The sequence below is a fragment of the Syngnathoides biaculeatus genome, chromosome 4, assembly GCF_019802595.1.
Source record: "Syngnathoides biaculeatus isolate LvHL_M chromosome 4, ASM1980259v1, whole genome shotgun sequence".
Lineage (NCBI taxonomy): Eukaryota > Metazoa > Chordata > Actinopteri > Syngnathiformes > Syngnathidae > Syngnathoides > Syngnathoides biaculeatus.
The window spans coordinates 21,057,592-21,085,317 of NC_084643.1; the positions used below are offsets into that span (position 1 = coordinate 21,057,592).

General features: G+C 41.3%; 2 protein-coding genes and 1 long non-coding RNA gene across 4 annotated transcripts in view; 1 reads left to right on the forward strand and 2 right to left on the reverse strand.

The window, feature by feature from the left end:
• The first annotated feature begins 341 nt into the window (after positions 1-341).
• Positions 342-3,982, forward strand: LOC133499003 (zinc finger protein OZF-like). Its single transcript, XM_061816440.1, has 2 exons — positions 342-833; positions 2,782-3,982. The coding sequence occupies exons 1-2, from the start codon at positions 653-655 to the stop codon at positions 3,960-3,962; spliced, it is 1,362 nt and encodes a 453-aa protein (XP_061672424.1). The 5' UTR covers positions 342-652; the 3' UTR covers positions 3,963-3,982.
• A 153-nt stretch (positions 3,983-4,135) lies between these two features.
• The window catches only part of LOC133499005 (uncharacterized), a 62,614-nt gene continuing 39,023 nt past the window's right edge, over positions 4,136-27,726 (reverse strand). For both annotated transcript variants that reach the window (XR_009794512.1, XR_009794511.1), the window contains one exon: positions 4,136-13,120. This is a non-coding gene — a long non-coding RNA (uncharacterized LOC133499005). The remainder of the gene's footprint in view (positions 13,121-27,726) is intronic.
• Positions 23,863-27,262, reverse strand: LOC133499677 (uncharacterized). The gene is made up of 2 exons (XM_061817946.1): positions 25,757-27,262; positions 23,863-25,606 (listed from the first exon to the last, which is right to left on the reverse strand). Exons 1-2 carry the CDS (start codon positions 25,918-25,920, stop codon positions 24,583-24,585), a joined length of 1,188 nt encoding a protein of 395 aa, XP_061673930.1. The 5' UTR covers positions 25,921-27,262; the 3' UTR covers positions 23,863-24,582.

Consider the following 27,726-nt stretch of genomic DNA (forward strand, 5'->3'; position numbering starts at 1 on the left):
GTACGCAAAGCAATGTTTTGACCTGACCGGAAGTTGAAGCCGAAATGCCACGTAAAAGGGCCCTGTGCGTGGTCTGGTTTTTGTTCTACGTCATTCGTTATGGCGAAACAACTACCATGGAAGAAGAAAAAAGGCGGACGTTAGCGTGGCTCTAACACGGATATGGACGATAGATATACAATCACCTTGCAGCAGCACTTATGATTGGCGTACCTACGTAGCGGGCATATTGGAAAGGTCAACGTTCCCATTGAAGCCAATGCAAGCAACCAAACCAAACACAATTTGACCCTTGTGTTGCGCATTTTCCCACCGATTATTACGAGAGTTTTTGCCAACGCAAAAGCAATTGCTGTTGATACATAACGTTTGGAAAAACGTTTGCAAAAATATATATCAATGTCCAAGCAATTTACAGTTCTCTTGTCAAAATTGTCCGGCGTTTTAACGCATATGCATTTAAATGTTCAGTTATTTATTTAATATTTGGATTTTCTCGCCGTACACGCATAGAATGTCTTGAGGACTTTGACCTTTGTATCTAGCGTCGGCAAGAAGCTCAAAGGGGCGTATCGACTCTACCTTTACATATCTGTGTGCTGCAAGACGACAAGAACAAAAGCTCGAAGACGACGACGACAAACCCGTAAACATGTTGAAAAATGTGGTTAGGGAGCGAATAAATGAAGCCGCTGACGACATCTGCGGCATGTTTGAAAGAACACTTGCGTCATACGAGGAGGAACTTTGTCGAGCGAGAGAAGAGAACAAGAAACAACGACGACAACTGGAAGCTGCTGTCCGGGCTAACCCGATGGTGTGGCACATGCCAGGTGTGTTCGATTTCCAACTTTTTAATTTATATTTCATGAGGCAACCGAGTGTTTGGCTGGTCATTGACATTGTTGGCCCCGTGCTGCTACGTGCTTCGCATGCTTTGCGAGACATCCACCATGTAAAACTTTGTGATACTGCACTCAAACAGTTCTCAGTTGTCTTCATGGCTGCGCTGTGTCATTGAGAGGAGCGGGTGATCGACAGCGTCTGCTGTGTTACGGACTCTGTTTCGGTCTGTCGTGATAAAGAAGGAACCGAGGCGAAAGGCGACTCTCAGTTTACTTGTTGATCTACGTTCCTACCCTCACCTATGCTCATGAGCTGTGAGTCGTTACCGAAAGGGCAGGATCGAAATTATTCTCCCCAATGGGTGTCCGGGCTGTCCATTGGAAATGGGGTGAGAAACTCAGTCATCCGGGATAGGCCAGAGTAGAGCCCCTGCTCCTCTGCATAGAGAGGAGCCATGTGGCTCGGCCATCAGGTGAAGATGTCCCATGGACACCTCCTTGCTGAGGTGTTCTGGGCAAGTCCCACCCAGAGGAAGCATTGTAGATGCCTTGGGACGCACTGGACAAACTATGTCTCCCCAATGGTCTGAGAACGGCTCGGGATCCCTGCAGAAATGGCTGGGGCGAGAGAATGTTGGAGTTTCCTGCTTCAGGTGCTGCCCTGCGACCTGACCTCGAATAAGCAGATTCCACCGCAGATCGACTTCCGTATTGCCTTTGGGTTGTGAGTCAAGGGTTATCAAATAGTCTTTTCCATATGTAAACACACTGCAAAAACTAAATGTTACAAAGAGTCTTTTACTTCCAGTTTTGAATCTCTTTACTAATTTGATTACACTTAATATAAGACTTATCACCTAAAATAGTGATTTGTATTTCATCAATTTTCACCTGTTTCAAGCTAATTTTCATTTTAAATCAGTAAGTTTGTGTTTTTGTTTTTTTCTAACAAATGAGGTGAAAGGAAGCTGTAGTGGATGTAAAAAGTCTACACTCCTCTGTTCACACTGCATGTTTTTGTGGTATAGAAAAATAAGCCCAAGTTAAACAGATTTAAAAGATTTTTCCACCATAAAAAAATGACGCTTGAATTTCAAAACACTTGGTCGAATTGATGTCAGAGAGGGTCATTTTATGTTTAGTTTTTTCACATTAAAGAATGACAAATTAAATGGGCTTCAGCAAAGAGGGACCTTTTTTTTGTCTACGGCAAAAGGGCAGGTGCATGAGCACCATTTGGGTCTCCGTGTGGATTTGCACAGTAACATATTGCTAAGCACCCACCTTTGCTGAATTTCTACCATGTCTGTTTTTTCTAAATGAATCTACATGCTGAAATGTAAATTACGGCGGCATGTTGGTTCAGCTGGAAAGCGTTGGCCTCACAGCTCTGAGGACACGGATTCAATCCCGGACCCGCCCGTGTGGAGTTTGCATGTTCTTCCTGTGCCTGCGTGAGTTTTCTCTGGGCACTCCAGCTTCCTCCCACATCCCAAAAACATGCAACATTAATTGGACACTCTAAATTTCCCCCGGGTGTGATTGTGAGTGCGGCTGTTTGTCTCTATGTGCCCTGTGATTGGCTGGTAACCAGTTCAGGGTGTAACCCGACTCCTGCCTGTTGACAGCTGGGATAGGCTCTAGCAATCCCCGCGACCCTTGTGAGGATAAGTGGCTAAGAAAATGGATGGATGAATGAAATGTAAATTACGGTTGGTGTTGTTTGTCTACCAAGCAATTTAGCTCATGTTAACAATAATTTTAAAATTTAACAGCAATAACTTTTAAACATACATACATTCATACAAACTACAGCAGTAGAGAGGAAGGCTAAATTCAGCATTCAAGCCATTTACACAATTTTCTTAGTGACTCTTCCATGGAAGCAGTTGTCTAGTCTCTTGCTCTGTTCATTCATGCTACTTATGTCCTGCAGGGGTCCAGCGGATGATCGGTTGTCCACAAAAACTTGGGCATCAACAGCAGGTTGGGACCACCAGTTTTGAGCGCAACCACTCGCAGCCCTCCTACGTCAGAGAAAAAAAGGATAATCCACTCCCCAATGTCCCTGTCAAGGAGGAAGAGGAAGAGGAAGAGGCTGATGTAAGCAAATTGCCATTGACAGTTGTTGTTGTTGGGAAGAGTGAAGACAGCGAAGATGAAGCACCTGAGATGGCGGAGGATGACTGTCACAGTCCAAGTTGCACAGGACCACCACCGGACGACCTCTTGGCGTCACTGTCGCATAATGAAGACATGGAAGAACCTCTGAGGAGCGATGCAGACTCTCAAGGAGATGACAACCAGTCAGAACACTTGGAAAAAGACACGATGGGCAAGAGACGACACGCTGGTATCAAACCTTTTAGTTGCCCGGTTTGTGGCAAAAGATTTATTCGGAAGGATTACGTGATCACACACATGTGGACACACACGGGAGAAAAACGTTGCAGTTGCTCACTTTGCGGTAAAAGTTTCACTTGTCAGCACAATTTGAACATACACATGAGAACACACACGGGAGAAAAACCCTACACTTGTTTGGTGTGCGGCGAGAAATTCCGTCACAGGGTCTCTTTGATTGCGCATATGGCAACGCACACTGGGGAAAAACCTTTTCCTTGCACCGTTTGCGGCGAAAAGTATTCGTACAAGTTCACATTGACGGAGCACATGCGGACGCACACGGGAGAGAAACCTTATAGTTGCTCAGAGTGCGACCAAAGATTCTCTCGAAAAGAACATTTGAGCAGCCACAGGAGAGTTCACACCAATGAGAAACCCTTTAGCTGCTGTATTTGCAATAAAAGGTTTGTTAAAAAGTCTAATATGGAATTACACATGAGGACGCACACGGGCGAGAAACGTTTCAGTTGCCCAGTTTGTGGAAAAAAATGTACTCAAAAATCGCAGATGACGTCACACATGAGAACGCACACGGGAGAAAAACCTTTTGCGTGTTCGATTTGCGGTGATAAATTTACTCATAAGGTCACTTTGATTACGCACACAGCAAAACACACGGGAGAAAAACCTTTCATTTGTGCACTTTGTAACCAAAGCTTTTCTTCCAAGTATTATTTGAATGTACACTTGCGGGGACACAATGGACAATAAACACTTCAGTGAAAAATTGAGATTTAGCCGTTGAACACATTTTTCATCAGAACATTTTTTTTCACCTTCCCCCTATTCAAAACTCGAAAAGGGCTACACTGATTTCTAAAGACAAATGACACTTGCACTTCACATGTGTGCAAAATATTTTTTAATGTAATAAATGGAGCAATCGTAACAATAGTCAAGTCTAAAAATATTGGATACGTGCAGCCCTGGTTAGAGTCCTATTCCTAAATGGATTGAAATCATATTTTCCATGAGAGATTTTCACAAACACCCTGCAGAAGCCCACAACATAACAACCACCTGTAATGTAATAACAGCCCATAACCTAATAAATTTGCCCGGTTTAGAACACAGTAGGAATACAAGAGAATAACGGGCCATTAGTGTCACAAAAGTCCTGACCCAAAAACATAATACTTTATGGCCAATAATGTATTAACTGATGTTACTGGCTGAATATTACGTTATGGTGTTGTTTAAAAAAATGTTTGTAAGCACGTAACGTAATCACATACTAATATCAATGTATTTGTGACTTTATTTGAATGTAACTCTGTAAATATATACTCTCCGTCTGTCCGTCTCTTGCTCTCCCTCTCTTCACGTTTTTTTGTCCACAGTACCTTGAAAATGGTATTTGCCCCCTCTTCAAATTTTTGCAGTTTCCCACATTAACGTTTGAGATAATCAAACAAATGTATCAGACAAATATAACACAGGTCAATTTAAAATACTGTTTTTAAATGGTGATTTTGCTTCTTCAGGAAAAAAAACCTTCAACTTGTGTGGAAACATTAATTACTCCCTTTGTGGCTAATCACAATTTTTGGTTAATTTTCACTTATCACACCCAAGTCTGATTACGTCCAGACCTGTTCAATCAGGAAATTACCTGAACAGAATCTGCATGCCTCACTCCCCTCAGTTAAGTCCAACGTTCATGACACAACAATTAGGAAAAGACTGTGGAAAAATGTTCTCCATGGCAGAGTTCCAATGCAAAAGAAACTGCTGACTAAAAAGAACATAAAGGCTTGTCTTACATTTGAAAGCAAATCAAAACAAAACACATTGGAATGATTCCCAAGAGTTTAATGAGAATATTTGATGAAGTGAAAATATGAAAGTCTGACCTTTTTAGATGATGTATGTTTTGTTACATCTGGCGTACTGTAAGTGCAACGCATCATTTCCAAAACACAACATAATACCCACAGTCCAAATGTGGTAGCGTTATGGTCTTGGGCAGCTTTGCTCCTTCAGGAGATGGAAAACATTTTGGGGTCGATTGGTACCATGAATTCTGGTCTTCAACAGAAAATCCTGAAGGAGAACGGTCACTCATCAGTTTGTGACCTCAAGCTAAAGTGCAATTGTGTACTGTAGGAGGATAGTGATCCAAAACACACCAGTGTTCCTACTTCTGAATGGCTTAAAAAAAACAAAATGACTATTTGAGTGGCCTAATCAAAGTACAGACTTGACTCTGGTTGAAATACAGTGGCTTTTACATGACTTTGAAAAGCTGTTCATGCTCTAAAACCAATCATTTTTGCTGAATTCAAGCAATTCTGCAAGGAGGTGTGGGCAAAAATCTCGCCAAAGAGATGTGCAAGACTCATTGCTGCTTACAGAAAATGCTTGATTTCACTAGCTGCTGCTGAGGTTGGCTCAACCAGTTAGTAGATTTAAGGGGTCATTATTTTTCACACAGGGCCATGAAAATTGAATATTTTTTTTCTAATTAAATCACCATCTTAAAAATCATTTGAAGTTCACTTGGGTTACATTTGTCTGATATTTACGTTTGTTTAATGTTAAAGTTGGGAAATATGAGAAGGGAGCCTATACGTTTTCACAACACTATTTCACTCGATGATAAATTTGATCTTTCAAACTGTCTCCAAATGTGTTGGACATTGAAGGTTCACAACTTTCATTATAATTTTGGCGTGTTATATTTGAAAAAGGGCAAATTTATTACATTTTGGACCGTTATTACATGGGCTTCTATGCACCTCATAATGACAATGTGGACAACAAAGTTTTTTGTTTTTATTTATGAAAAAAGAACAACAACAACAAAAAATGACGTGTACAGAACTTACCCTTTTCCATGAAGCTAAAAATTGAGCTCAACCGCTGATTCGGTTTCTGCTGATCATCCTGGAGTTCTTCCAGATAACGAAGTACCGTATTTTCCGGATGTTAGAGAGCATCGGAATATAAAATCCACCCACTTTGTGTAGAATTTTTTTTAACATACTTTAGATGCACTGGACTATACGCCACAGATATATTTGTTGTGAAATTAGATATTTACCTAGAAAGATTTTGTAAATGTTTGTTTACATTTTTTGTTTCTAAACAGTGACTCGAACACGGCATTAAAACGGGTCACACTTATCAGAAAAGTCATTGTTTTTAGTCCCCCTCCTCCTGTTCACTGAAGCCACTGAAGTTATCGTCTTCAGTATCAGAGTTGAAGAGCCTCAGAATGTCTCCATCACACACAATTTTAGTCTCTTTGTTGTTCTCAATGATATTTTCATCTCAAGACCCAGTTCCCACTGAAGTTGTGCTGTTCTCCTTACGTAGTAGTCCAGCCTTTCGAAATCTGTTGGTGGTCGTAGATTCTTTCACACTGCGCCATGTTTAAGGTCCACTGGCAGACCTTAGAAAAGGATGATTTTTGCATGCGGCCAGTTTTTTGTGAAAGATTTCTCATCACTGCTCATCCAAGCCTCCCACTCACCTCGCAGTGTTGCTTTAAAAGCATGATTCACACTGTTGTCCAGTGGGTGAAAAGCTGGAATTGAGTTTGATCTCTTGATGGCTGTTCGAGCATCGAAGATGCCAAAATTACCGCTGTCTTTGTCTTCACGGTGGAGGCATCTTCCCATGCCCATACCCTAGTGCCTGATGGAGAACGGTCATGTTTTAAGGATAACGTTCATACAAGTTTTTTTGTACATTTAAACTGATAGTCGGAAGCAAAAAAAAAAAAAAAACAAACAAAAAACTTGCATCGTTACAAAGGGTGCATTGTCCAGGGTGTGGGGAAAAAAGTACCATATTATAATCTGGAAAATATGGTACAGCATCGCTTTCCGTTTTCAGTGTTGCTTTTAGGATTTTGAGGCCAGTGTAATGAATTTTTTTTCAATTTTTTTAAGTGGTGTGAATACGTCCTGTGAGCCCTGTCAAAGCCTATCCTTGCAGCAGGTCAGATTCACGGGCTCATTTTTGTTTGATGTGGGTCCAACGCACATTTCACAAATGTATCTTCCTGGCTTAGTGGTCTGAATGGGAAAATAAGCTTCAACATAATGAAATGTAATGACAGGAAGCATCGCTACAACACAAAAATAAACTACTAACCCAATTCAAATGACTTGTATTATGTTGTACTATTTTATTTTACTGACCTTTATAACAAGTGAAATGGTCTGCTCTTTTTTTTTTCCCAATTAAGTCAATTCAGAGTTATTTCATTTGTAAAGGTGGTTTGGATGTGGTCTGATTGTGGGAGTATTATTAAATTGTCAATATTGAGGTCAGCACAAGGTCGAGCGTGTGATTATGACAGTGGGCTGACTGCGTCTACCACTTATAAGAACCCAGCCGCTTAGAATAATGAAGTAAATTATGAGCAGAAGCTGTCCTTTTCAGCATCAACTATAATGATTTCATCTGTAGTAATAACGGGGCCTAATAGAAGTTGTGAGAGTTTGCTTCAGTCTGAGAGGGCTATAAAGTATAACAAAAAGTAGTAGTAGAAGTTTTTGCATCCTCCAGGATGTATAAGGGAGGTCAAGAACATCGCTTTCCGAAGCATTGAAGTTAAGTCTAGCTTTTGGTTATGCTAACGGGACTGAGTTGAATATGGCTGCAACTCCACTCTCGCAATATGCTCAATGAATCTGATGTGCAAACAGGATCGGCTCCTTCACGGGTGGTGGCCCACTCTCACATGCCAATTTCCACCACAGAGTATTCACATGAGTATGTCAAATTCACTGTTGTGTTGCGTAATATTCTTTCTCCTTTGGTTTCAACAAAAATCTTGGACTTCAACAAGTTGAATGTGGTAGAACAGAATGGAATAGAACTGCAGAACTGTTCCAGGAACAATGAAAATCAGTTAGGCATCGAACAATTTGCACTATTGTTTAAAAAAAAGAAATAAACATACAAACACAGTTATCAAAGAAACTTATTTTACGGAATATGTAAGTGTTCAGGTTTGGGAGAGTTATGATATTGTGATAAGGTTTTCGGTAATGTGCAAATTATGACCAGACAATATTATAGTCTTTCATTCTATCCTAGTTACTCTTTGTAGTTGTTAGTTGTTATGGTTCGTATTGTGGGATGTAGGGGCGAGGTGCATTTTGCAGCTTGATGGTAGAAATTGTTCTTAAGCCCCATGGTTCTAAAGTTTGTCCTGTGGTGTTTTCTAGAGGGAGGGGTTGTGAGTGTCTGGGGTGGGAGGAGTAGTTTATGATTCCATTGGCTTTCCACGTTTATCTCCCACTCTAGAGTCCATGAGCATGGATAGTTTACCTCCAATCACTCACTCTGCTGCTCTCACCACCTGGTGCAGATCATTCCTGTCCTCGTGCTCAGTAGACCTGCTGAACCACCTTGTGGAGCAGGAGGTCAGCTCATGCTGGATCTTTAAGAGCTAATCAGTGGGTGTTGGGGAGGGGGTCAGGAATTAGTGCAGTTTCATGAGGAAGTACAGTGTTTGATGTGCTTTCCTCATGTGATGGGGGATGTTGCTCCACCAGGTGGGCTGTCTCCAAGGAAACCTCTCTACCTGGTGTGGTGTGCTCAGTTGTCCTGGAGCCTATCCCAGCTGTCAACGGGCAGGAGGCGGGGTACACCCTGAACTGGTTCCCACCCATTTGCAGGTCACATGGAGACAGACAACAGTCGCACTGACAATTACACGAAGGGGCAATTTAGAGTGTCCAATTAATGCGTGTTTTTTGGAGGTGGGAGGAAATTGGAATGCGAAAACTCACACGGCCACGGGGAGAACATGCAAACTCCACAAAGGATGGGGCCGGGATTCAAATCCCGGTCCTCAGAACTGTGAGGCCAACGCTCTTCTACAGCTGCTCGACCCATATCTGTCAACTCTTCGGAGCACCAACCTGTATACACTACCAACAAAATCCTTATAGAGAGCAAAAAAATCCTTATAACATACAGAAGCAAATTATATGTCAAAATAATGCAGGGAAAAAACACAAAGTTTTTCAATGATTTTTATTGTAGATCTCCATAATAATAATATCTGAGGTGAATGTCTATATGGCTATTTATCAGCCAGGCTACAATACCCCAGATATTTGTAAGAGAGATTCACCAAAGAGAATCAGTGATGGGAAAAGAAATATGTTTTGAAAGATAACATATCCACTGAATGCCGATGATCAATTCCTTATTTTTAGTGAATAAGGAAGGAGCTGATCTCTATGATAAGGCTAACAATAAGCCATAGATGCACTCACTGACATTAGCTATTGTTCCGATGAAGCCATTCTCAATCTTAGTAAATGGAACGTCTATCTTGACATACTTATGACACCCTTGTGGTGAAAACACAGCATTAAATTATATTATTGTCAGCTGTTATAAAAACACGACCATCAGCTAGAATGCTAGCAAGAAAGCTACAATGTCAGCTACAATAATCCCATGTACAGTATTTGTAATGAGGCCCAGGCGGCTAACTAGCGAGCATGGACGCTACATTAGCTACGAGCTAAGTCATATTAATTTGAGCCACAAATGATCAAAGTCAAGATAAAAAAACGACACTCACTTTTTGTTGCAGTCAAGTAATATCCCTGTATAGCTCCTATCTCGATAGGTCAGCGTCACCAATAGCGTATCGTTAACGATTTGATCGATTGTGACAGGCAGCCGAGAGCCGGCCAGCAGCTCCTCGGCCGCAGCCTCCATGTTTCCCGTGTTCCTTGGCGGTGCTCGATCTGGGCCAACGATTTACTGGAAAGTTACTGCAAATGAAAGTATTTTGGTAATCTAAATCAACATTTGCCGCTACGCTAAACATCATGCCTGCTGTGACAAAAATCTTTGATGCAGGCTACGTTTGGAATTCCCCAGTTTTGGGTTTTCCCCACAATAGAGTAGACTAGTGCCATTCTGGGCAAAAGCAAATGGAAATTTTCAGAATCCGTATGACTTGTGATATACGGCCGTATACGTAAGATTCACCACAAAATCTGTATGAACTCCAGCTAAACTGTACGAGTTGACCGGTATATCAACCATGCTGCCTACTTGTCGTTTTTCATAACATTTAATTGTTACACAAGGGCAAAATCCTTCATCATTTTATCATTTTACATCTATGTAGTAGGACAAATCTCAGTGTGACATGACTGCACCAAAAGGTGTTTCATCTCCAAACATTTGGAGATTCAGTATCTTCTTGCACAAGGGTACCACTGTTATGCTTAGGATGCAAGTTTTCCTTTAGCAAGTGGTCTCTATTCTCACATCAAACCACAGTCAAACGATGGAACGAGTTACCTTAAAGAACAATTAATTGTAACCTTTTTTTTTTTTTCATTATTATACCATTAGGCTGGAGCAACACATCAATTTATTCATCTCTCCTCTGTTCTGCTTTTCCTTGGAGTGGCACAAATTTTCCTTAATTAGACAAAGCATATTGTATTCACAGAATACTACCTTGGGAGCAGGCTGTAACTTTTGAGTTTTAAGTGGCTATAGCATGTACAATGCTCCAGGGTCCAGTTGTTGGACTTTGAGGGTGGCCGTTAAAGGTCAAAAGACATTTTGGGAAAGTATTTTGTTGTTAAAAGTTGCATTATGTGTTAGCGATATAATTATGTGCTAACTGTCAGAGTGAGTAGTATTCTGTCAGCAGAGTCAGTGGTACTAAACAAAACTCAGTTTCCATAAAGGGTCGTGCCTATACAATGTACTGTAATACATCTAATTGGATATGATTATTCATCTGTGCAAAACCTCGAGATGCATAGAACACGACTGCCTGAAATGATTTTGACTATATAGGTGGATTTTGAAAGTTATGTCCATGTCCATAGTCCAAGCTACTTATCCTCACAAGGCTCGCTGCAGAACTGGTGCCTATCCAAGCTAACATTGGGTGAAAGGCAGACTACACCCTGAACTGGTCGCAGTAGGTCGTAGGGAATATAGCAACACCATCACTGAATGGGAATTGATACCATGCTGCATGCACTGAAGTCAGGCGTGTGTACCACTACAACTTTATATTGATGTTTGCAGACTGCAGTGGTATGACCAGTCTGTCATAGAAAGACCCCAACCATTCACACTCACAGTTAAAGCTATTCACAGTTGAATTTAAATGTGGGAATATACAGTATGAGTATTCAAAGGAACAAAGGGAACAAAATAAAAATGACACTGATGCCCACACAGAGCCTTTCAGACCCGGCCTCAGTGGTGACTTAATCCACCCACTAACCAAACCACTATCATGCCACAATTTTACTAAATAATATTTAAAAACACAATATACTGTAAGTATGACTAACATTACAGAGAAAAAGAGCCATTTCATATACCTGTTTGGGATTAACACCATTATTACTAAAGAAATAAACTTTTATTTCTTTACTTTCCTCCAAACTTCTACACTGCCCATTTGGAGCACTTCAGTAACATGATAAACATGAACTTTAAAATACATCATACTCCCAAGAGGTGTTGCCTATATATCGAACCCCAACACAGAGACACCGAGATGCGGGGCCATCAGTATGCCCACACCTGCTAGGCGCCTCTCACTATGGGCAAATCCAAATTGGAAGAAAGTCCAACTCCTCTCAAGAAGACGGTACTAGAGCCCAAGCTGTTTTTCGTGGCAAGTCCGACTATGTCAAGTCAGAATTTGTCAACCCGCACACCTGCTCAGGCTCTATCCCTGCCAGAAAGTTGGTATTCCATGTCCCCATAGGAAGCTTCTGTAACCAGGGATAGGAGTGCCTATGTCCCCCGCCTTCAGACGGTACCCAGGTCACAGTGCACCCGCCCCTCCCATAGGTGGTCACTTCATGGGAAAGAAGACCCCCGTTTTCTTTTTGGGCTGTGCCTACCTGGCTGACCAGGCGCTCGACATTGAACCCCACCTCACGGCCTGACTCCAGAGGGGGGGCCTCCTATGGATGGACCATGGGTGGAAATGCTGGGTTTTAAGTTGAGTCAATTTGTGAGTAAAACAACAACAAAAACAACACCAAAAAAGCAGAATTTTCAAATTCAAATGAAAATGAGTCAAAGTACTTATTTTCTTGTGACATGCTCTGAAATGCTTCCGATTACTTTCACCACTATTTGGACTTACTGTGCATCACTTCTGTGCCCCCCCCCTCCCGGCAAAAAAGGAGCCACTGCTGGAGAGAGGGACTACGGCACAGCTGTGGATTTAGAAGCGAGAAAAAGAGAAAGTTGATCTAAAAAAACCTGATGCTAGCACAGTTAAGAACCCAGCAGGCAAACAAGGAAGGTGGCAGTTTGCACAGGTCGGTGAGGATTTATGCCACCCACAAGCGAAAACCAGACTTGGGTTCCTCGTTAAAGTAAGCCATTTTAAACTAAAAAGATTTTTTTCTTTCTATGGAGATGCAGGTAAAAGCGTGTCAGCGTACTCTCTGACGCGTTCAGTAGTTGTTGAATAATCCAGTTGGACTTTTCATGTGTTGGATTATTATTTTTGGACAAAGAGTACAAAGAGAGAAAAAGTTAATTTGATTCACTATTCGTTATGGATTATATAGACTCCGAGTCTGACCTCTAATAAATAAATGAAAAAAAAAACCATACATAATGTACATGCATATATCCATCCATTGATTTTCCATACTGCTTATTCTCATTATTGTCGCGGCTCTGCTGAAGTCTATCTCAACTTCCTCTGATCATCAACAATTTCTTGATTAATTTGACCTTGTCCTTTAATGCCAAGTCATGTCCAGCAGGTTGTCCTGTAATGCCCAGTGGTTCTACCAGGCAGCGCAGTTGGTGCAGTGATACATTGACTTGACTGGTTGTTTGTTCTGCTTTTACTCTCCTGCTGCTCTGAACCCTTCTTCAACCTTGAGTGCGCCAAAGAAAAGAAAAATCAACAGTGAGTGTCGCGTGTTTAATATAGAATGAACTACGAAATGCTTTTTTACTAAAGCCCCGCCAACGGTTGTATGTCTAATTTGTTCAGAAACCATTGCAGTTTTAGTGGAATATAACACGACCTGTCACTTTTTTGCCAGGCATGCTGATTACGCTAGCCGCTAATCAATGGCTAATGGATAAGTGGTTAAAATTAAGCTTGCAAAACACCTTTATGTGGCAAACTGCCATTCAAGATTCAGTCAGATGGAGCTGATTGATCTCGCATGTGAAACAGCCCTTAAAGAGAAGCTCAGTTCTCAACCCGATGAGTTTTATGGTTTATTAATTTTATTAAAAAATTCAAAAAATCTTGAAGATGCTGTAGAGGAAACTGGTGGTGTTCGCCTCTCCATATCTGTGTGAACAGAATTTAAGTGTAATGAATACCAACAAAACATCCTACAGATCCCAGCTCACATGTGTTCCGAGAATTCCCACAACAAAACTCAGACCAGACTTTGAAGCACTGGCAAACAAATATGGCCGATAAAACAACACTTTTCCCATTAAAAGTAAATCTAAGTCATAAGTATGCATCATGCACATGTAAGCATCTGGTTCTGGCTTGACCCACCTGGCAATTTTAAAAATCAATGTGGCCCCTGAGCAAAAACATTTGCCCACCCCTGGTCTAAAATGTCCAACTAAAAAAAGCAAAACTAAGAAGCTAGTAGAAATGATTTTTGTCACTTTTGTGCTCTGCTTTTCTTTTTTCATTTATCTTGCAATTGTCGAGTCAAATCTCATATTTGTCTCTTCGTATATCTACGATTCACCTCATGGGGACAACTTCATAAAAGTAATTGCATGTGCTGATTAAAACATACGGAGAAACTGTGCGTTTAATGAGGTGTTGATGATAAGGCGAAAATATGCTTTAAAGTAATGATAACTGCATTACGAACGGCTCATAAGGGTTCGATTAAATGGTTTTATGTGTGTTAAAAGCATTTAAGGGTGTAATATTGTACAGAGAAAAGTTGAATGAAAGCATTGGTACTTCCTTATCCATTTTATTCTTTACCATACATTATGGAACATGTTTGTAGTTGAAATAGATCAGTTCATTGTTTGAGGGAATGTTTCCTCTTTCTGAAATATATAAATCTATAAAACAATATTACACCTAGCTCCTGAAATTCTCTCACATGATTTAATGATAAGAACTGTCAAACTGCAATTTGAACTGGACGCCACAGGCCAGGCAATGTTTTTCCTTGTGCTGTCTGGATAATATGAGTTACAGTAATGGCAGACTGTGATGGAATTTCATTTCCCGATAGTTTTTTGTTCTGACTGTAATTACAGTAATGATCATAGAATGGATTACCCTCACCCATTAAGAACTGTTACGTAAGAGGCAAAAGAAATGTTTATTTTTAGTGTCTGTCATTTGAAGTGTTCTTTCAGCATACAAATCCATTAGTTTCCCGAGAAAAGTAATAATTCATAATCTCATTAGAGTGGGTGGGAATTGAAAAGGCCGCGCATGTCCCTTTTGCAATTTCACAATCATCTGTGGCCTAGTTTTGAAAGTCAAGAAGTGTCTCAAAAGCAGTTGTTTTTTCCCCCAGACTTTGACAAATACGCTCAGTGACTTTGAAAGGACTCTCTGTGTCCTCATAAGGGTTTGGGGGGAAGTCGTTTTAACAGTTTTTCAATGCTTTCCACTTAGCCCCTAACATGTATCACTGCTGCAGGGCCGAACCATTGTGCGGGACCTCCTTTCTCAAGAGTTCTTTCCCGTCTCAACAACGTCAAGCTTTCACCTTCAGTTGAGGGTGTTAGGTCTCACCTTTGTCAGCAGGGGGCAGAAGTGATCTATGTTCCATCCTCTTTGTAATCGGGAGCCACCAATCCTAATTGGAGCAGGATAGTAGCAGGCTAGGACACCCCCCCCCCCCATGTTCCCCTGTAGATCCAGATGCTCACAGGGAAGGTCTGCTGCCCCCAAGGTCACCTATCTGAGGACCAGTCCTGACCGCAGCCGCTTTCCTCTTTCAATGATGACCGCTCGACTAATTGGCTATAGGTTCGCCTCTGTGGCACCGCAATTGAAAGTGGGACAGAATGACAGCCCCTGGGGACCATAAGAGATTCTGCTTATTATTAAAAGTCCCATATGGCAACTGTCAGGACTGAGGCAGTTGAAAGGGAACTCTCCATATCCTGTTTTATTAGCCTTGTCTGCTGTAATAGATAAGATGTAATGTGGTGGCAAAGTGCGGACGAAAATCCTCTCTATGGTGGTTGCCATTACGTGACATCAAGGGAAAATACGCTCCATTTTGATCGTGGGTCAACATTCTCACTATTTTCATGTTCTCAATAATGGTGCATAATCTATTACAAGGATTTAGACTTGTTTGAAATTGAGGTTGGATGTGTGTTGAGAATTAGCCACTGCACTTTACAGGACTTTCTTAAAAAACAAGTGCAGGAGCGAGAGAACATTTTCGCTGGTGGGCTGAGAATAAATCTGCTTTTATAATGCTGTCAGTTTGCAGATCAGAAAACTGCAGGAAGCAAACACACACACATGCACACACACGCACACAAACTATGACATTCTATCACGTTTTATCAGTAAATGCAGACTATTATGTGGCAATGTGCATATGTTTCTGACCTTCCTATTCTCCCTCTGCATGCTCCATTAAGGTGTAATGATCGCTCACAAAGCTCAGATTCCTTCTATTGCACCGAAACCTTGAAATGCACTGGTAATTTATTTTCCGTTTGTGGACCTAAAAGGGAACTTAAAACTCATTCTGTGGTGTTTTGTCACATGCATGCACTTCGTTACCTGGCAGCTACTGCACATGTCAGGTCTTCTAAATTTAAGATAACTTTAATTTGTTTCCATGTGGCTGTGAATACAACGCAGTACTTCACTCTGGAATAGACAAGGACATGACTGTTGCTTGAAGCATTGCAGCATTTCAAAGCAGTCCCCGTTTCAGTTTTCGGAAGTCGGGTTTTAAGATCAGTCCCTCTGACTGCCAAGATTGTAATAACAGTGAACCCTCCAAGTGTGAACGGTTTGAGCGACAAATTGAGACAGACAGTTTTGGGATTATTTCAACTCCTTTGCTGTCATACTGAAGTCTATATTTTGGGCTTTGTGGTATTCTGTGGATTTTTGCGCGTGTAGGTATCAGTGACAGTAAGCCGACTGATCTAATGTTGGCCATGGAAGCTGTAAGAGCCCAAACGCTGTTCTGTTAAAGTTGAAATTTTAAACTAAACCCAATATCATTAAGTAAAATCTTCAATGTGGAAATATAAATTTCCACTCACATTCTCATATTGTTCGAAATTAATATAAGTAGCCTTTATATACCCGTGTGGAAATATTTTCAGGATGAGAACACATACGCAGAACATCTACAAAGTGGACTGTAATATATCTTATAGGTTCCATTAATAAACAGACCTTATTCAAGGCATCATTTACTTCCTTTTATTGTTGAGTTTTACCTTTAGCTTCTTTCTGCAATTTACTATGCCAGTGTGACACTTAAAATATTACCTGAGCCTTTTATGAAAAGTGTTATGGTAGCATAGCTTTGAGCTCAGAAAATTATTCAAAATAAAATTAGTTCAAAACAGTTTTGAACTTCAACTGTACATTATTGGCCCAATGACAAAGAACACACAACAACAACGACTCAAAAAATACTTTGCAAGACAATGTATTTCATTTTGCCAGTCGATAAAATATTTTAGAGTTTATACCATTTGGAACGGCAACACTAAGTTTGTCGTCGGCTGTTATAGTGAAACCATTAAAACATTGTGTTGCTGAACTGCATGCTAGAAAGTGCCATGATCATAGATTGTTGCCATAACAACAACGCCACATTATGTATTTTTTTCTGTCAAAGAGACCACCTTTGCAGAAAAGTCCAGTATTTTCTCATGGGGAAAGTGATAGCTCACACATCTCACACTAGCTGCAAATATTGTTCATTCATTTAGTTTGAATCCATTTGAGGAAACGTTAGGTGAGGTGATGTTAATACTTCTTTCTGTTCAAAATAAACAGAAGAACAAGAATATGTTTTATCGAAACCGGCGACAACTCTTTCGTGATGTCAATTCATCTGTGTAACATCGACAGTATGATTTGTCCTCAGGGGGACAATTGAGGTGCTACATCTTTTACAATACACGAGAATAACAGTTCTCTATCGAGAGTGCGTCATTAAATGATTGTGCTCGGTGCAAAAACAGCTCTGAGGTGTCCAGATGTCGGCTTTCTTTTTCAGAGCTCCTGAAAGCAGTTCACACTGCTTCATTCTCTACAAGAGACAATCATTTGACAAGGCTTCACGGCAACCTCTGTCCTTGTATCTCACCACTCACCTTTGTACTACCATAAATTGTCAAGAATAAGAGTTTCTTCCCAGATTATCTATATGTGAAATTATTTTTCGGCAGCCGAGATGATTGATGTGAAGTGATGACGGATGACTTCTCTCACTTTAGTGTGCATTTTGATCAAGTCGTATGAGCAATCAGCTCACCTCTCAGGGTCTTGCGTTGATGAGTGAGAAGAGAAAGGAAAACGGCATGTATACATCAGTGAAGACATGATGAATGTCAGGGAGAACTAGAGGAAGCCCATTCAAGAAGTGTTGAAAAAATATTATTGCTGCTTTCAGAGCACATTATCCATAATCTCAAAGAAGTTGTCTATCAATCTTTTAGTTTATATTTTCATCTGAAAAAAATCATGCATTTTCTACATTTCACATGTTGGCTGACCATCTTAATTGTGACATGCAAGGAATGGGGCATTTACTTTGACATTTAGCGTCTATGCATAAAGAGAGACTTCAACAACACAATTATCGTTTCATCTGTTAACGATCACTTAATGGCCTTTAACAATGCCAAAACAAGCAAATCACAAATTCACCGTCACTCCTCCTGGTGTAATTTACCATACCTATTTAGCTGGGAGTCTAAAATGTCTGCTCCTATGCTGATGCATGCCATATCTTTTTTTAGCATTTATCTTCTCCTTGAATAATGTAATGAAGGTCAGAGATTTGCATGAGCTCTGTGATGAAAACGCCTAATTTGAGACTTCTACAATTTGTATGGTGAACCACGGAAGCCCAGCGGTGCATTTCCAAGAACATTGTGATATTCCAACTGGCAAAGCGTTTCCCATCATTTTTCAGATGAGTACCGTTTGTACTTACCTTGACCTTTATGGAGAGGGCATTGATCTCACAATCTGTTGTCAAGAGCATTTGGGCACTCGAATAATTTGCAATTCACAGGAGGTGCTCGACTATAGTCCATCACGTGACTGTACTTGGGATTCTTTTCACATGATGCTGAGGAGCGTAGATTACAGTAATCAGCAGGAGAGGGCAAAATTTAAATCAGAGGAACATGTTAGTTTACATCACTATCGGAATCCTCTTGTGTGTATCAGCAGACCTGACACAGCTTTACACAAGGATTGTAACGCATTGTGAGGGGCTCTGCTGAAAGCTTTGCTGCGGATATACTTTCATAAATATTTCAGATTTCTACCTTTACTGTGGAACCGGGCTTTTACTTTCCCCCTTGCCAAATGCAAAGTGGAGATACACAAGAGGGAAGTTTTTGACAGTTGGTTTGTACAGGGACGTCATAAGGACAATTCAGCTTGCCCCCTGCATGATTGTAATATTTGAAAACCAGGGTAGTGGCATGGTGCACAGGTAGTGATTCCAGCTGGTTGCCATGCTGTTTATCAGCAATATAAAGGAACGTATGAAGGTCCCAGCTTGCTAGTCATAAAACACAAACATATGGTGTCCAGACAAAACATTCATTTATTCCTTACTTCACCCCACTTGTTTTCTAAGCACTTGTGGAAAGGTAAAAAGATAAACTTTACATGCGGAGCTCAGTCTGACTACAAGCTGAACTTGTAAGGAAAGTGCTTTCCTCCTTCAAAGCAAACCTCTTTGTAATAAATAATAATAATCATAAAGATATGCATGTAAGATCTAACATTACACTTAAACTCATCACAGGTTATATTGTAAAGGTCTTTGAAGAGTAGAAACTTTAGCGCTAGACATGAGCTTTGAATATAATTGCTCAGTCTTGCAGTCTAAATGGCACAGCGAATGTGATATAAATATAAGGAGGCCATGCTTACAGTGCTACATGCTCCTGTAAAATACTCATTTGAAGCCACAGATTTTTCAGCCATTGCTGATCTGATAATATATGGTAAAATAATTCTGTTCAGTGGATCTAAATTGGGGTACTGTACAGTATCTTCTTTTGTCTTTATCAAAGATACAACAGGGGTCACTGATTTACATTGTTACCCCTGCCTGAATTAGATGCAGACAGCGTGGGTTGAGATCGAATTGAGTGACAATGTGAAAATGCGTTTGAACAGTTATATATCTCTTATATCGGTCCTGTGTTTCACTGGTGACCAATCCAGGGTGTAGCACACCTTTGTCTAACTGTGAGAGACTCAACCTCATCTTGACTCTGATAGGTATGGAAGTACAGTGAAGAAAATAAGTATTTGAACACCCTGGTATATTGCAAGTGACACGGTTTAAGTTTGATGTCTATACGGTTTGTCGATTGAAGTTAAAGGGCAATAAAAGAAAACAAGGCTTGCAAACAACAGGATCAGATTTCCATGTGCTTGTGATGTACTTAGCTACTAATTATTCAAGTACCTGCTCACTTAACTCGTCTGAATGTTTTAACTTTCACCTGCATCCTCCTTTAGCTCGTGTCCCCTGTTAGACGGCCAACAATCCAATGTTTGGTGAAGTATGCTTCACAATGATAGTAAGACATCAAAGGATCCAAACTCAACAACATTATGAACACTTGGCTGCACCAATCCACAAGACTCCATGATGTTGCCAAGGACCAATCAGAGCAGAGCTATTTTCTGTTAAATGAAGAACAACAACAATACAAATCACAGCAGGGCTTAATTCTGTCTATATAAATCCATCCCTCCATCCATTATCTTAGCTGCTTATCCTCACAAGGGTCATGGGAGTGGTGGAGTGTATCCCAATTTAGAGTGTCCAGTTGATGCATGTTTTTGGGATGTGGGAGGAAAGCGGAGTACCCAGACAAAAACAAGGATCTCTGATCTATGATGCCTGTGTAAAAAATGCACACTGTTACAGCAAGAAGTCGAACTCGGCAACTTAATGCTGAATCTTTTGCAGTCTTAATCAGTGTAGCTTCTTTTAGTGTGTGTGTGTGTATATATATATATATATATAATATATATATATATATATATATATATATATATATATATATATATATATTGTTCCTACAGAGCAGAGACAATGCAAGATATGCATGTAGGTATTATCGTATGCTCTCTTTGTATGTGTTGCTACTCTATGTGTTTTAAAGCAGCAGTTGGTTGAATGTTAATGATTTCAGTATGCTAATTTCCATGAGCCCATCTACAGCATTTGGCTTTACACTGCATGTGTGTTTTTGTCAGACAAACTTGCACTCCGTGGTTTGGTGGAGCATTTTGGGGGTTCAGCTACTGTTTATTTTAAACTTCAACTGGGAGTGACTAAGCTTGAAGCAAACATTCCCTTTTATTTATTTTTTTCTCCCTGTATGGGTGAAATTTTCCTTAAAGTGATGTTATAGAAGCTGGGTACACCATGGACCAGTCTCCAGCCAATCGCAGGGGACATACTGTCTAGACGAGCAGCCATTCACAAATAAAGTAAAAACACGAATGATCTGGAATGGGGGCAGACACATGAGTAATGTCAGAAAGTTGGATAGAAGCATGGGGAGAATCTGCCAAATCCAGACATGAAGGGCAGAAGCGAGATTCAAACCCCAGAACTGTGAGGCAGACGTGCTAACCCCACTCTGCAAGAGAAGGTAGCAAATAGCTAAATATTAAGCGACACACTCGTGACATCAAGCCTATTGCGATAAAAATTGTCCGTATTTTACCACTGGGTAAAGAGTCTCTAATGAAGTCTGCAGATTTAATTTTGTTGGCTTTGTCTTGTCGTGCCCGTTATGTTTCCTCCCCAAAAGTCCCATTAAAAGGTTGCCAAGTGAGAAATGAGCTGTGGGAGAGGAAGGAAAAAACACACACATCATTTTAAGTGGAAAAAGCTTTTGTTGTAAAATTTTGCCAACTTACTAATGATTACTTCTAAATCAAATTGACACATTCACACATACACTCAAGCGAGCATTCACATTCTCACAGAAGTCGTGATTATTGAGGCAGTCCTGCATATATTTCTAACTTAACCAGTGGTATTTTTATTTCAAGGTAAAAGAAAAACAGGAGCCTAATAGGACTGAAAAAAAAAAAAAAAAAAAAACTGTGGTGAATGTCACATTGCTAGTTTGTCAGGACTAGATGATGAGTCAGCAAAACACTCAACTCTCCACCAAGGCAGAAACATTATTTTTGATGGACAGTATTGCAGTAGTAGTACCTTACTATAGTACATTGTGTATAAGAGAGATGGAAGTGGATGGAATGGAATAGAAACAATTTGTTCAATACCTTTATATGGTTAGGAAGTGGAAATACAATTAGAACAGTAGTAAAAAGTGGTTATTTCCCCCGAGTCGAGTGGGCAAAAGAATTATAAAGTTTTCCGTCACACCGTCTTGTAGACAAAAGAATGAGTTGCACGGATATAGTGATAGAAATCCCTGCAAGTTTAAAGATCAATTGAAATTTCTGCCAAGAAAAAAACCCTCATCTGATCCTGTGCTTCTAAATCCTAAATTGTGCCTTCACAATGCAAGCTCGATAATTACCACAGATCAGATTTATGGCGATCAAACAATATAACATTTACATATCATCCTCCTTGAGATTCATGAAATAGATTGGGATAAATCACAGACTATTTCTCCAGGCAAGAAAGTTAAATTACTTTCGACACATGTATCAATGCTTTAATTATATTATATTTCATGATTCTAGGTACATTTGAGATGTAAATTGCATTTTAACAAATGCACCCGCCATCCCATGAGGTTTTAGTTGAAAAATACACTTTGTTGTTGATTATGTTTAGATATGAGATACATATCTTGCAAAATATTACTTTCATTCTTTAGGGTCATGCCATTGGGATTACGTTTGTCTATGTTTCACCATAGTCTATATTAAAATAATAAATTTATCACTGTCAAAGGAGGGCTTCACCATTATGTTGGCTCACTGATTACAAGTATTATTGTCAGAATGATCATTAATTGCTTACAGACTTAACCAGATTTAAATAAATGATGAAATTGTTGCTAGCCAGAGACTCCCATTCCCCTCTTTCCGAAATGTGGCCCGAAACAGCACATGAACAGATATTGTCTTTTCTTTACTTTACATATTTATCTGTTTATATGGCCCGCTTGTGAATGATTTATCCGTGATGGTGCGTGAGGACGGCCTTCATCGGGAGCACACTAGTCAAAGAAACAGCTTGTGATTGATGGCTGCCATGTCTGCTGAGACGTGGGTGCAGCAGACAGTCACAGCAGATGGTATGTGGTATTGAACTCAGAAAGGTTAATTAGCCCGATAAAGGAAAATGTGTCAGACTTGGCATCTTTCCCACAAATGGAAAGAAGACAGCTAAGTAGGTGGTGGCAACTCACTTCTTCCTCCTTGAGTTGTAAAGATGAAGTTTGCCATATTTCGGATTATATAAAAAAAAGAACAAAATGACCCAGAACCTAAAAAGTCAACTTCATGCAAGAAATGTGAGTTGATCAATATTGTTTTTTTTTTTAGTTGAGCAGGTTCTTTCAAAACTGTAGCTAACTTTTTTTTTTCTAGGGAAAACCGAATCTGCTGAAGAAGAACCTCCTTCACCCTAATCGGGAAGGGACGGTCACTCTTTCTAGAAACATAGGCAATGTTCACACTGCAGGGAATGATGCCGAATTCAGATTCTTCGTTAAATCCAATCCTTTTATGTGGTCGTTGACATTACACAAACAAATGTGACGTCTAATGAAGTGAAGAATGTGTCCGTAACACACAGGACACAATACAGCACTTCACTTTGTGCATTCGTACAAACACGAGGAGCTGTGTTTACCGAAGTAATACAGCCCGCCCGCATAGGTCTCGTCATGACACATTTGTGGCAGTTTAAAGGATTTTGTGCAACTGGAGCCATTTTTTTAAAGCATTTTCTTTTCGCAATTGTTTTCTGATCCTTCATCCGTTGTTCCTTTTGTGCCTTGTCTGTTTTGCAACATTTGTCACCTCTTGATGACATTTCCGTCAGATGAGCGTGACGTTAGCGTCCAGATTGCACTCGCGCCAGATACATATCCAATGTATATCTACCTATCAAAGAGGCAGGGGTGAGCTATTCGAATTGTCATTAAAAAAAATCTGATAAAATTCACATTGGGCAAAAAGATTGGAATTTACCTGCAGTATGAACATAGCCATAGATTACTGTTTGAGCCTTCAATGACCAGTCAGATCAGACAGGCCAGCACCTAAATGTTGAGCAGTCCTCTCAGAATCAGTGTAAAGTCTATAAGGGATAGACAAAAACATGCTATTCTGAATGCTAACAACACATAATTTTTTTATGTACTCTACATTAGAGTGTTGTACTGTGCATTCTGATCCACGGCTCACAAATGCATTGTAGATGCTTTCAACTGAGGTAGTGCTCTATGATGAGTTTAGGACACAGTTGTCAAACTCAAATCTGAGTTTTTTGTTGTATGGATTCCTCACTGACCAACTTGGACAAGATCTAAGTTGGACCACTTCCACAGAGTCATTGGTTTGCGGGATCCTGCTCTGAAAAACAAGGCTAGCCTGGTCATCCTGGAAGGGCATTCCACCATCCACAGTCACTTTCCATCAAATCTTGAGGATCAAATCAACTCCAGATAAATTCAAGTCTGCCTTGTGGAAATTGATTTTTTTTCCGTCTTTGTCCTCTGTCCTTTTCTACTCCCTAACGAAACTGGTTGATACAGATGGCTGCCCCCCTCTTGGGTCTGCTTAAGGTTTTTTTTTTTTTTTTCCAAAAGAGAGTTTTTACTTGCCTCTGTTCCCCATTGCTCATGTGGGATTCAGTTCATCTTTTAAATTGTGAGGAGTACAGTTTTTAACCTGCTCTATGTGTAAAGTGCCCTGAGACAGGTTCTCTTGTGATTTGGTGCCATTTAAATACACTTTTATTGAAAAACCCCCACTGTAATTTATGAACACGCACAAATGGACCATCGCCCCCTCCTGGACAGCAACGTGAAAAGGCGGCGACACCATCGCCCCCTCCTGGACAGCAACGTGAGAAGGCAGCGTCAGTGTCACCGTCGCCACCTCCTGGACAAGAACGTATGGACGTGCTCATCGCCGACAGAGCAGGAGTGTGGAGCGTCCGCGGGACGGTCGCCGACGAAGGAGGAGTGTGGTGCGTCCGCGGCCCGGTCGCCACTGGTACTCCAGAGCACGGACGAGAAGCGGTTGTGGAGACGTCGCCACCTCCTGGACAGCAACGTGAGGCGGCATCGGGTCGGTCCCCACTGCCACGTGAGCTTGCAGTACATCCGTTGAAACAGCAACGTGGGCGTGGCGCGGTGGCGAATCCGTTTCCAGGGCAACGTGAACGAGAGTTGGCAGAGAGTCAGTGGAAACTGACACGTGGGCGTGTCTCGGGAGGGGCTCAGTTCCGACTGTTGCGTGAACTCTGCTCGGAACAGCCAAAACCTCGACGTGGGAATGGCGAGGAGGCGGGTCAGTTTCCACAGCTACGTGCGCTTGGCGAGGTGGCGAGTCCGTACCCACTGCAACGTGCACTTGAGGTGGCGAGTCCGTTCCCACTGCGACTTGCACTTGGCAAGGGGGCGGGTCGGTTTCCACGGCAATGTGAACCTGAGCAGGCGGAGAGTCAGTCGAAACTGACACGTGGGCGTGTCTCGGAAGCGGGTCAGTTCCAACTGCCACGTGAACCTGCATCAGCAGCGAGTCCGTCGCCGTTGCGACGTCAGAGTAGCTCGGCTGGTTCGCCAATCCTTGCTGGACCTGGGCCGTGAGAGCCGCCAATTCGACGCTCTGCTGCTCTATCTCCGCCCGCATTTCACGGTAGAACGGCTCGTGATTTGGCGGCTCCTCCTCCCTCTGGGCTGGAAGCTTCGCCACCAACTGCGGGTCTGCGGGCTTCGCCGTTGCCGGCGAGGAGTGGGAGGACTGTGTCTTAGTTGCCGCGCAGCGGGAGGCATAAGGGAGCGCCCGGCCGGGGCGTCTCCTCTGGCCGCCACGTGGAGGTCCCGGGTAGATGGCCAAGCGGGTTCCCTCGTACAGATTGGTGTACTTGGACCTACAGGGCGAAGTCGGTCGGGTGCTGGAAACGCGGGGAGGTGAAACAAACTGACTGGGATGAAAAGCCGGGCAAAGAGATTCAAAATCAAAGTCGTACTCAGGCAGCCGGTCATACAAATCACGGTCCTCCTCATATTCCGAAAAGTCAGAGTCCAGAAGAATATGAGGAGCCGGACGCGTCGTGTTCGGGACGTATTCATACCTCGCTGGCGGAGCGTAAGACACTGAAGCGGAGGACGTCAGGGAGCCTAACCGGATCGGACAGGCTTGGTCCTCCGGGAGACGGTCTACCTTGCGTCGGTCCCGGCGACGCCGGGTCTTTCCTGCTGGGTCCTGTGATGGCCAGTTCGTTCTGTCAGGTCCCATCGGAACGAGAGTAGGACCCAAATGCAGGAACTCGGAAGACGCAAGGTAGTTCAAGAAGAGAAACGTTTATTATATGCCGAGGTCGGGGATCGAGCAGGCAGTCCGGTGCAGCAGCGGTAGTTGGGACGTCGGGCGAAGAGAGCAGATGATTTCAAAATCATTTTTGTTACGAGTCACATCATAGTGTGTGAAACCCTATATATTTCCTTCATAATGTTACATAATATTTACATCAAATTGATGAATTACTAGTTTTGAAATAAGACATTTAAGAAAATCTGTTTAACTTATTCAATTTATTTCAAAAGTGGACTTTGTAACATTAAATTCTTGAAATATCTAAAGGCTATCAAAAGTGAAGACAATTTGCAATTCTGGTGTTATAGCAAGAAACATGAAGTCGACGCACGGGCTACATTAAATTATGTCGGATCTGGCCTTGAGTTTGACACCTGTGTTCCTCATGCAAATGCAAAATACGGCAGAGCTCAAGTCAGCCATGCAGCAAAGTGAGCGGTAACTCGCAACCTTGTTGCTATGTTTAACAGTCCTCACCCCCTCCTCCTCTCAGCCCAATATTTCGGAATTAAAAAGGCAAATGAACATTTTAGGTGATGATCACAAATCTAGCGACTTTTTATGGTGATATTGGAGACTTCTAGAGACTCTGTCTCCCTGCAGACACCATGATGTTCACTGCTCTCGTGACCAGAATGCAAATTAAGTCAACCCTCTATAACCCTCCATTCTGCCCCACCCATTAACTGTGAAATTATGTCACTTCCATTATTGTGTTGTCACCGTGTGGACCCAGCGGCTTTGACTCCAACCGGATAAATGCATGCAACTCCTTCAGACATGCACCCTGCTCTTCGAGAGGCTTTCACTGCTAGATGAACGTGTTTGTCAACGACTTTGATTGATCACTGGCTGCCTGTTTTACATGGCGGATTGCTGTTTATGAAAGTACATCTGCATATGTATGTACTGTATACTGCAAGATGGAAGATGCCTGAATTTCTTGAACAGGATGAATGAACTATGTACTGCCATGCATCCACCCATCATTTCTCAAAACTACAGCAGTGTATAGTGTACAATTTAATGGCCCCAATAACACTGTTTGAAATTCAAAACAATTCTTAAGCCAAGGCAAGGCTTCTTGTTGAAATCAATATGAATACAATTAATCTGTACCAGGCCCCAAACTAAATGATTCTCATGTTTTAATCAGTTTGTATGGTTAAAAATAAATGTGCAAAATAGAAATAAGGAAAATACACAGTTTTATAGTCATAAAACACTAAACAAATATGTTGGTCGACTACTCATTAACTTTTAAATAGTGGGGGAAATGGCAGGTTGATTACAGCTTCTTCATGAAGAAGAGCCTTCTTTCACGATAACATGGTGATTGAGGTCTTTTTTTCTTTTGTCTGGTTCTTTTGTAATTCATTGGTTGATTTTGGAACAAGAAACTGATTCAGGGAAAGCTGTCTTTTTCTGTTCAGAATAAAAATTTGAAAGTCTGACGTGATTTAAGGATGAATTGCTCTGTTGACCAATTTTCCTTGGCATTTCTTTTGATTATTTTTCATTCATTCATGCTATCATCTGTGAGTGCTTTGTCATTCTTTGTGAGTCTCATGAAGTGCAAACAACAACAAGCATACAGTGCCTACCTTTTTAGTTGCACAGTCAGTGAGTTTTGGGAGGAAATGCTTGCATACAGAACTATTTTGCCATGATCAATTGGACACCAATCGTTCATTATCCTATTTAAAGTGACGCTACAATTCAATAACT

Coding starts and splice junctions, on each gene's coding strand:
- LOC133499003 (XM_061816440.1), top strand. CDS start 653: ATGTTGAAAAATGTGGTTAGGGAGCGAATAAATGAAGCCGCTGACGAC. Junction 834..2,781: donor GATGGTGTGGCACATGCCAG/GTGTGTTCGATT, acceptor TATGTCCTGCAG/GGGTCCAGCGGATGATCGGT.
- LOC133499677 (XM_061817946.1), bottom strand. CDS start 25,920: ATGGGACCTGACAGAACGAACTGGCCATCACAGGACCCAGCAGGAAAG. Junction 25,607..25,756: donor TCTTACGCTCCGCCAGCGAG/GTATGAATACGT, acceptor TTTTCATCCCAG/TCAGTTTGTTTCACCTCCCC.